The following is an 11,362-nucleotide window of genomic DNA, read 5'->3' on the forward strand; positions in this document are numbered from 1 at the left end:
GGAGTAAGGAAAATTCAGATTATACTTGTCCTCTTTTTGCAAGAAGTGTGGTTTTTTCATAAATGGACAAACAGTCTTTTCCCATCCCTTTCAGGGGAGTCATGGCAATCAGGAAAATAACTATTCTAAGACATCCTTCCCCATTCTGGTTGGTCATGTGGATGGTCAAGAACAATCCTATTGGTGGAGAATGCCTGTCAATCATACTTCCATACTGGCCTGACTAGGATTAATAACAGTTGCATTAGAGAACACTTTTCTAGAGTGGGGGTAGAGCTGAAATAGGACTGAGTATCCCTCAACAGTATTCCTTATCTGTGGTATCTAAACTATAATAGAATTGATATGGGGTCCCAGGTGCTCCAGAACTTTCACATGGACTGTGAAGTTGCCATCAATGACCTAGTGAATATGGAGCTATGTGCCAACTATGTCTACCTTTCAGGGGTAAGCACTTGGGTCTTTTGATTCCTTTAAAGTTATAAGAGGTTGGAAGTTTAATATTTTAACCTTTCAGAAAACCAGCAAATATGTATTGAATGTCTGCTACTGAGAGGCTTGCTAAGTAGCCAAAGCTCACATACAAATTCTACAAAATATGTGCAATTCATATGTGTAGGTAAAACAAGTTTGTAGGTAAAGTCATATCTGGTTTATCTCTTTTCTTTCCACCTCTTTTTTCATAAACATTTAGCAAACTGTGTTCAACTTGAAATTCAACTGCCAGTTGTAAAATTACTGCCAGCAGCAAAAACTAACCCCAGCATATCTTGGGAGGATTTTCTTCCCATTTCTCCATAATAGAGCACCAAGCAAAGATGCTCATTTTGCAAATGTTATACTTTGTGGGGAGAGTCATAACTTTATCCAGACTCATAAGCATATCATTTTCTCTTGTATAGAAAGTAAAGTGGGAGAATTCGATTATATCTCTAAGGTCTCTTCTGCTCTATATTTCCTAACAGTTATGCTCCCAGTCAAGTAATGGTACTAAATATATAGAGGAGGAAAAGATAAGGATGAATTATCAACAGAAACAGAATTGTGATTTTCAAAGATTCATGACCCATAGGTCAGTCAGTCAATAAACATTTATTGAGAGCCTACTATGTATCAGACATTGTGCTAAGCAAGAACTTACTGGGTTATCAGATGAAGAGAATGATGCCGCAGTGCTGCACACTTATATGAGGAGCAGAATTGGTACAGGAGCTGAGGAAAATGTAAATCTTTTTTCTTTGAGAGAGGACACAAATGATTCCAGACTCTCTTCCAAACTCTGGAATGAAAGAAAAGATTTTGGGACATAAAGAAACTAGTTTCTCAACGTGTCTCTAATTCCCAACTTTGCTCTCTAGAGACTTTGAAGAATTTCCCTTAAGATGAGATTGGGGCCCTTACCTTCAATGAATTGAGCAATGTCACTTCCAGTGGGAAAGCTCATTCATTATGTATATTTTTTTAGTATAGGCAAATCAATATAACTTCTCTGATTTTTGTTTCGTATATGTTTGGAAAAAAATGGTTTACTTGTTATTCGCTATTTGTGATGGTCCTTTGTGTAAGAAGTATCTGGCAGGTCAAATCTTAAGCTTGGGGTACCACTTTCCTTTTTAAGGATTAGCAACCAGAAAAGCTGTTTGAGTCTAAAATAAAACTATTCTTTTAGATTACCAATTTTTGAGGGAGTTAGATATAATTGTGTCACCTTTACATGTTTCCCTCCTGGCAAGAATCAAAGTCTCCATTGGGGGTAGGGGTGGGCAAGATTCCTGAGATATCTATTAAAGCCTTCCTGTGAACCACACTTAAGTAAACTTATGTTTATCTAAATATACATGGTCATGCAGACAATATGGATGAGGCATGCATCATTCATAACGAAGGGATCAAATCCTGGTGATATCACAGAAAAGCTTTCAGAGCACTCAGTATCTTCTTTAGTGTATAGAGTAGAACTGTCAAAAAAACATTTTGATAAATTTTTTTAAAAAATCATTTTTAAAGTTCTAATAGGTTTAGTTCAATTCCTTTCATTGCTTTCCTTTGTGTGTATGCTTTTAAACCTGAGACAATCAACCCTCCTTTCAATTCTTTCAGTATAAGGTGTTTTAAAAAAATAATCACAGATATTCCTCTATTCCCAGGCTCAGGCTAAGAAAGACAGTCAAAAAGATTCTTTCTTGGATGGGATTGTTCTCTATCAACAATGTCCTTTTCCTGCTATGGCATACACAATTACATGCATAAATGCATACATGTAAATACATATACACACACATATATGTGGGCATTATGTGCAGTATACATATATACATATGTATATATAGATGCACATAGGCATGCATGTATACACCCTTACACATACTCTCACGTGCACATGTACATGTATACAAACATATATACATAAATATATATAAGCCAGTTCATACCAGATTATAAAAACTAATTATTAAAATTTTATTATGAGCATCTATACCTCAAAATTGACAAACACTATAAATCAGGATTTGATTTAAATTGTTTGATTAACTGTCTAGACTACAAAAGTGACAGAGAAAAAGTTAATAATGCAGATTTAACATGAAAATGTATCATAGATACTTTTTTTTGAGAGTCGGTTGTTAAATGTATATCAGTATATCACCGAATATGTGTGTATATATGTGTGTATATGCATACACGTATAGCAGTAATATGGGTGTACATGCATATATGCATGTATAATTGAATCCACATGGTATAGTGATAATAATAATTTAACATTTATATAGTGCCTACTATGTGCCAGTAACTGTGCTAAGTGCTCTATAAATATTATCTAGTTTGATCCTCTCAACAACCAGATGCCATCAGAAGTGAAACAACTTACCAAGGATCACACAGCTAGTAAGTGAGGACAGATCTGAACTCACATCTTCCTGACTCTCGGCTTGGCCTTCTACCCGCCGTGCCACCAACCTGCCCCTCACCCCCAAAGTACACAGATTGAAGAAAGGAATATGCATTTAAATAGTACCTACTATGTGCTAAGCATTTTTTCTTTTTCTTCTTTTTTTAGGCAATTGTGGTTAATTGACTTGCCCAGGGTCACACAGCTCGTAAGTGTCAAGTGTTTGGTCTGAGGTTGGATGTGAACTCAGGCCCTCCTGACTTCAGGGCCAGTGCTCTTTCCACTGTGCCACCTAGCTGCCCCTAAGCACTTTTTACAATATCATTTCTGGACAAAAACCTGTCCTTGAAGATACTGGCTCTGTGACGCTGGATGTATCTTGTAATTGCCCAGTGCTCTAGACAATTCTGAGTTATAAGTTTCAGAAAAGGAGATGACCTTCAATGACAGAGGGAGTTTCCTCACCTGGGATATCTGCATACAAATTAAATTACAGCTTCAGTTCATATCCCCATCTCTATAATACATATGTATATACATATATACATATATATGTATACTTTTCCATTCATTTATTTATGGGTACATGTGTATATCATATCCTTGCTGTAACATACAAATCCAAGTTTACTTGTTCTTAGTTGTGGTCTTTGACCTTTTGTTTCCTGACAATTAAAAAAGTAATTTTTTCATGGTTAACTATTACATAAACATTGATAAATAGCCATGACCTCAGTATCATGATAGCAATATATGTGCATACCTTTATTCTTATTTATAGTAAGAATACAATATATAATATAACAATATATAATTATATATGTAATATAATATAATATAAGCGAAGGAATGAGAAGGGGACTTTCAGCTGGGGCCATGACTTAGAAGCATTTAGGATAAGATCACCCATGTGCTGGAGTGATTAGATTACTCTCCTACTTCTGGCTCCAAGGTCTATCACTTCTTGAGCTTGGTTTAAATAGTAAAAGTGGGGAATTGAAAGGGCAGGGGCAGTTAGGGGGAATTACAACCAGAGTTAGAAAACAAAGAAGCAAAAGCAAAATATCATTGTTAAAATACTTTTGTTATAATGCTGGGCCTTTGTTGGAGAGTGAATATCAGATCACTAAAGGCGTCCAACAATTTCTCAACAGTAAACTAGCCCCTTTTCCTCCCTTTACTCAATTCTGGGTTTAGCTCATTGTTCATGAACAGTGTGCCCAATGCATATATACTGATAGATTAGTCTAGGGGTGGAGAACCTGCGACCTTGAGGTGGCCTCATGTGGCCTTGAAGTCACAGGTTCCCCACCCCTAGATTAGTCCATAGTTCTGCAAGAACTACATTTTGAATTCTGGGCAATAGGCAATTTTCACATATTTAGGGTTTTCCTCTATGGATAGTTAAGCCAAACTTTTTGTGTGATTGCAAATCCCATTTAGTAAATCCTGCAATGAATGATTCAGGGCTTGATGTAATCATCACAATGCCATAGGCATTCATGAAGACTCTGAAGGGCCTCACCACTTTCTATGGATAATCGTTTCCAATTTGACCCTAAGCACTTAGCACAGTACCTTGCACATAAGAGATGTTCGATAAATGTTTATTGGTGGAATGATTGACTAAGCTGGACATTGTCATGAGAGAGGCAAACTTTTTTTTCATTATATATTTTTCAATTGATATACATTTATTTTCTGTACCACCTGCCCCTTCTATGTACAGTGGGGAAAAAAAAAGAATAAGAAAAGCAAATATGCATAGCAAAGTGAAACAAATTCCCACACAGGCTATGTTCAGAAATCTATTTCTGATTTTGTGCTCTGAGTATATCATATCTCTGGTATTTGGTGAGGAGCACAGATCTACAACTGTGGTTGGTCATTGCTTTGATCAGAGTCCTTTAGTCTTTACAATGTTATTAATGTATAAATTATTTCTCTACTTATGCTCACTTTTTGTTGTTGTTGTTGAGTTGTTTCAGTCAAATCCAACTCTTCATGACCCTATTTGGAGTTTTCTTAGCAAAGATGCTGGAATGGTTTGCCATTTCCTTCTCCAGCTCATTCTACAGATGAGGAAACTGGGGCAAACAGGGTTAAGGGACTTGCCCAGGATCACACAGCTAGTAAGTGTCTGAAGATGGATTTGAACTCAGGTCTTTGTGACTCCAGGCCCAGGGCTCTATCCATATTGCCTCACCATGAACTCATGTAAGTTTTCCCAGATTTTTCTGAAACCACTCTTTCATCATTTCTTATATACCAGGGATGAGCAAGTCGTAATAAACTTTAAAACAAATACAAAATTTGATAGCATAGTAAAAACCTACTTTTCAGCAATCTGAATCTAGTCAGTGTTTGTTGTGCTTGGGGAGAACTCTTCATTCATTTTAGGAGAATACATATTTTCAAAAACATTGGCATAATTTGCAAATTCCTACCTGATTTAAATAGGTTTGACCATACAACCTTCTATTCAGTAAACTCCAAGGGCTCCATATCACCTCCAGGATCAAATGCAAAATCTTCTCTTGGTGTTCAAAGACCTTCATAAGCAACCATCAAATCCCCTAACATCTCCCGTCTCCCACAAACTCCTTTCCAGTCTTCTTACACCTTACTACCCACCACATGCTACTTGAGCCTGTGACACTGGCCCCCTTGCTATCCCATAAAGAAGACACTCCACCCAGCTTCCAGCATCTTCTCTGGCTGGTCGTCCTTCATGCCTAAAATGTTCTCCCTACTCATCTCTACTTCCTGACTTCCTTCAAGTCCCAACTAAAATTTCTTCTATAGGAAGCCTTGCCCAATCTCTTGATTCTAGAACCTTCCCTCTGTTAATTATTTTTTCATTTATCCCATATATAGATTGTACATATTTGTTTTCTTGTCTACCCCATTAGACTGTGAGCTCCTTGAGGGCAGGGATTGTCTTTGTCCAGTCCTTAGCACAGTGCCTGGCACAGAATAGACAATTAAATGCATACTGACTGACTGGCTTATTTGAACAACCCTATTTATCTTCCCTTTTGTCTCTGCACATCAGGCCTACTTCTTTGACAGGGATGATGTGGCTTTATACCACTTCAAAACATTCTCAAAAAATCAATCTGATGAGAAGCTGAAACATGCTCAAAAATTCCTGAAATACTTAAATAAGAGAGGAGGCCATATTGTCCTACGGGACATAAAGGTGAGAGCTAAACTTTATGGGATAATACAGAGTCAGAAACATAGAATGATTTCATTAGGGACCTTAAGGACTCTTACAAATAAACCTAATCTTTAAACCAGTTAATTTACAATTGTTCAAAACTCTACTAATGCTACCTGATTTTAACACTGTCACTTCACCTCTTGGCTATACCCAGCTTCTATTCTTTCCCATTCTAAAAATAAAGACAATAAATACATCTGCACATGTTAAATGAATATCACTCCCCCACCGCCTCCCCATAAGAAATTTAATTAGAATAATATATAGATTCATACATGGAAGTGACTTTAGAGTTATCTGGTCCAACCCACTCATTTTACAGATGTTGAAACTGAGACCAAAAGCAGTTAAGTAGCTTGTCAAAGGTCACATGGTTTTTAAGTGAAAGACCTAGAATATGAACCTAGTGAGATGTAGCCTTTTCTTTGGTATGTGACAGGCCGTAGCGGATAGAGTAACTGGACTTGGACTCAGGAAGACCTGAGTTCAAATCCTGCCTCAGACACTTGCTAGCTGTGTGACCTTTAGCAAATCACTTTAAACTCTCTCAGCCTCAGTTTCTTAATCTGAAAAACGAGAATGATAATGACACTTATATACAGGGTTATTGTGAGGATTGTCTGAGATAATATGTGTTAAGTGCTCTGCAAACCATAAAGCACTATATAAATGTTAGCTATTACTAGAATCATTTCTCTTATTATTATATAATAGATATCATAATAATGTTATAATAGATAAAGTATTGGAGTCAAGAACACCTAAGTTCAAAATCTATTTTGTACAGTTATTACCCCTGTGACCATGGGCATGTTCCTTTGCAAGGAACTCAGACTGTTTTTTTACTAAGTAATAGACCAGATGAGAATTACTGGATAGAGGAAGTTGCCACAAAAAGTGCCTACATCTGCTTTAAATTAGGACTGTATCAATCTGAAGTTCTAGGCATCAATCATCCAAATAATTCTCACACTTAGGTATAAAATATAAGATTGTAGTTCAAAAGACAGTATACTGTTCATGATTCTCAGTCATTCTCTAATTGAATTTGAATAGAAACCAGAGCGTGATGACTGGAGAAATAGCCTAGAAGTCCTAGAAATAGTCATGCAGATGGAAAAGAAAATAAATCAGGCCCTACTAAACCTGCACAATCTGGCAATGGAAAAACGTGACCCACATGTAAGTATAGCAATAGAATTTCTCTGTATCACATTTTCACATTTGATTCAGATTGCATTTGTATGATGTACATAGCCTTTACCTCTGAAACATTTCTTCAAAAAAAAAATCTCTGTGAGATCTTCAGTAAGGTAACAAAGGAATATAAGCACTCAAGGACCACAATTAGACAGTTAATTACTCATGGACATGCCAGCGTATGACCCCCCAGGCCTTCAGTTCCATAGGCAAGCATACACGAGAAAGAGAACACAGTCTCTGTGCTTACAGCTGATTGTTGTTGCTGACCTTATTCAGAGGACCTAGGTGGAAAGACAACATTAGGATCAGTCAATCAGTGGATGACCTGGGCTGCAACTCCCCTTATCTATCACAAGGGCATTGTGGTTCAGAAAGCTTGCTAACTTTGCATACAGAGATTAGAAGAAGTTTGCTAAACTGATTATGATCAGGAGAACCTCACATTCCTTGACTAAATGAAGTTGACTAAACCAGTTATTGGGTACATAGAAAATTCCCAGGTGATTCAGTGTGACCACTGAATCACCTTTGTCAGCTCAGCCGAGCAATAGGCCAGTTCTCACAACATCTTAAGCAACCTATCTGTCTTGACTTACCATCAGAGATGTCGATGAGAAAGGCAGTGTGTTTGGGTTATTTCTTCTTGGGAAGGACTCTCACAGGGCCAGTATTTCATTCCTTTCCTGTTTTCCTCTGAGTGTCCTAATAAAATCACTCCCTGGCACTGTACTGCACTGATGATCACATCTTCCATGTGATTTCTTGCTTTTCTATCTTCAGCTTTGTGACTTCCTGGAGCGGGAGTATCTAGATGAGCAGGTGACAATTATCAAGTGTCTTGGAGACTATATCACCAACCTGAGGAAGCTGGGAGTTCCTGAGAGTGGCCTTGGGGAATATCTCTTTGACAAGCTCACCCTGGGGGACAGTTGCTAAAATCTCTATATTCTAGAACAAGTCTATTCTTGCTGACATCCCACTAAGATAAATGTCCTGAAGGAAAATAACTTCTTTTGTGCTTGTAAATAAAGCTTGGTGTTTAAACCATTGTGGCCGTGGCTCCATTCATTATGTTATACATATAAAGCTGCCCTTTAAGAAAAAAATACCTCCATAAACTCATCTCCAATTATGTTAAGCCAAAATTATCTATTGAAATACAGTAATTACTTAAATTTTTCATTACTTGTAAGTAGCAAAGATTTGAGATTAAGGAGAAGTAATCTTCCTGGTTGCAACTAGGGAAAGGTCCTGGGCAGGCTTCCAAATTCCCTCAGATCTTCATAAATCATCAGAGGTAATTGGAGTTAAGGGTATTCTTGCCTAAAACAAAGGGATGGACTAAATGATTCTTAACTCCACAAAGACAGAAAATAACAATGATTTTCAAGCTTTCCCCTTAAATGCAGCACTTCACATGCCAATGAATCAGGCCTGCACAACCTGTGGCCTGCAGGCAGCTCACAGCCTTCTGGCCGTTTGCCATATGCCAAAGAATTTCCTCTATGTACAAAAGATGTTTTCCTCGACATTTTGCACACACTGCTGGAAATCCTTTGGTAAGTGAGCAGCAAGCAACCCGAGGACCATAAGTGGCCAGCCTCCTACAAGTTGTGCAGGTCTGCAATAAACAAAGATTTGCATAAGAATTTTAAAAGCTATGGAAAAATAATTGCATATTGTTGTATGCTGGAAACAACAGCACAATATAACTTTTACAGTTTAAATTAATGTAACCTTTTGTGTGCAAGGTGGATTTTGTCATTCTTTTTTAGATAATAGTTCCCAGTATCATAGATATGAGTTCCCAGGATCCATGGCCACAAATAGTTTCTACTACCAGATTTTACTACACTTGTGCTTGCGCATCATTGCATAACTTTGCAAAATATGAACATTTGTGCTTAAAGTTTTAAACATCTGCTGTGTGTGCTATGCTAAGTCAGCATAATATTACTAGAGTTAATGTAAACTTATGAAACTACTAGGCAAAATGCCTTCTTTGTTACCCTATAAATCAAGTGGGCACTGGCTAAGGGTTGCGGGTGTCTTTCCTCAACTCCTCCTTGCTGCCACCTCCTTGGAGTACTAAAGTGGTATGAATCCCCTGTCTGTTGCTCTATTATCTTTATTTGGTTTGTCTGAATCTACTGTGAACCTGGAGGAGCAGAGCTCCTGCCTTACACTTGGTGTAGCAATCCGGCAGGATCAAATCAAAGAGTGAATGGAGAATACAGGGAATAGGAAGGGGGTCTTGGGGTAGCCCTCCACTGACATGTGGTTTAGTGTAGTTAAGGTCCTAAAAAATTGGACTCCCCCCCCCCCCAGGAATGGAAGGATGTGTCTCCTAACCCCAAAGGCTTTGAGGAAGCCTTGTTGAAACTTGGACAAACCATTGACAGTAATGGAGCTAGAAGCGGAGCGGGGGGCTGCTTGTTGGCTGATGCTAACTGTTGTAAAGAAAAGTAATGACAAGGTGTTGTTAGTGGAAGCCAGTCTCTGGGAGGTTCAGGCTGAATTATTTCAGGAGTGGGAAGAAAGTTAGACTTGGGAGAAAGGCAGAGAAATGTTAGAAACTGAGACTAAAGTTCTTAGAGCTCGGGTGGTTACCGAGGAGGACGATGAGGAGGAGGAGCCTGAATTTATTGTAGGGTGGCAAAGAAGCCAGGCTTCCTCCTAAGAGTCTCCTCGGGCACTAGCCGAGTACTTCATGAAATCCTGCAATGACGCTGCCCTCACCCTAGGGCCCGAACCCTCTCGGGCTGGCACCTCAGGGAGCTTTTTAGACAATGACTTGAATCTCTGTTCAGGTTTCAAGTGTTACCACAGTTTCAGCAACACTTTATTTATCCGCTCATCTAATCTGCTCCTGTCTGCCTCGGCTGCTGTCAGGTCAGCCCACATCTGATTGCGGGTAAGTTTGACATATCCCTTCTGGGATCCTTTCCCTTTTTTTTCTTGCATGACTGGGTGGGGACTGGAGGCCTTACGTTGAATTTGCAATGTATTGGTCCCCAAAAAATGTACAAAGGGTGTCAGCATTGATAGATACTGGGTCAGAAAGCAATTTGGTGTATAGTAATCCTAAACAGTTTCCTGGGGAGGCCGCTGTGATAGATAGAGAGATATGGGGGATGCTCAATTCAGGTTAAGAAAGCAGCTATTCCACTGGGAATAGGAAGGCTGCCCCCTAAAGAATATGAGGTTTACATCTCCTCTATTTCCGAATACATCCTAGGTATCCACGTACTGCAAGGTTTGTGGTTTCGGACTTCCGTGGGTGAGTTTTGTTACCCTATAAATCAAGTGGGCACTGGCTAGGGGTTGCAGGTGTCTTTCCTGCGTGTACGTGGGGTGAAGGCAGTCACCGGGGGTTATGTGAAGCATGAACCGCTGTGGTTTCCGACCCCTCGGAGAGTTACTAATGCAAAGCAGTATCTTTCACCTAGATGGCGTAAGAAAATTGGAGAGACTATTTTAGAACTTGAGAAGGTTGGCAGAGTTCGGCCAACACATAGCCCCTATAACTCCCTTGTGGCCAGTGAAAAAGCCCAGTGGCTCTAGGCATATGACTGTAGATTATAGGGAATTAAATAAGGTTGCACCCCTCTTGCATGTAGTGGTACCTTCTGTGTTAGCCCTCATGAATCAAGTAAATCACAAGCTAGGGACTTATCATTGTGTTTTGGATTTGGCAAATGCTTTTTTCTTTACCCCTATTGCCCCAGAAAGTCAAGAACAGTTTGCCTTTTTGTGGAAGGTGGGACAATGGACATTTCAAGCGTTAACCCAAGGCCATTTGCATAGCCCCACTTTGTGTCATGGCTTCCTGGCCACTGACTTGGCTGAATGGGCCAAGCCAGAATATGTGAAACTGTGTGACTACATTGATGATATCTTGTTAACCAGTAACTCTCTTGCAGACTTGGAAGCTGCTGCCCCTACCTTGGTGGGAAAGAATGGGCAGTCAATCAAGACCAGGTCCAAGGGCCCGGCTTATCTGTCAAATTCTTGGGTGTTGTTTGGTCCAGTATGATGAA

At 39.1% G+C, this 11,362-nt stretch overlaps 1 protein-coding gene across 1 annotated transcript; it reads left to right on the forward strand.

Annotated features, from left to right (window-relative positions):
• Positions 1–345: 345 nt before the first annotated feature.
• LOC114053300 (ferritin heavy chain A-like) lies at positions 346–8,352 on the forward strand. Its single transcript, XM_027876241.1, has 4 exons — positions 346–447; positions 5,949–6,095; positions 7,176–7,301; positions 8,103–8,352. Exons 1-4 carry the CDS (start codon positions 346–348, stop codon positions 8,256–8,258), a joined length of 531 nt encoding a protein of 176 aa, XP_027732042.1. The 3' UTR covers positions 8,259–8,352.
• Positions 8,353–11,362: the final 3,010 nt, after the last annotated feature.

Source organism: Vombatus ursinus, unplaced genomic scaffold (assembly GCF_900497805.2).
Source record: "Vombatus ursinus unplaced genomic scaffold, bare-nosed wombat genome assembly UNPS02004078.1, whole genome shotgun sequence".
Taxonomy (NCBI): Eukaryota; Metazoa; Chordata; class Mammalia; order Diprotodontia; family Vombatidae; genus Vombatus; species Vombatus ursinus.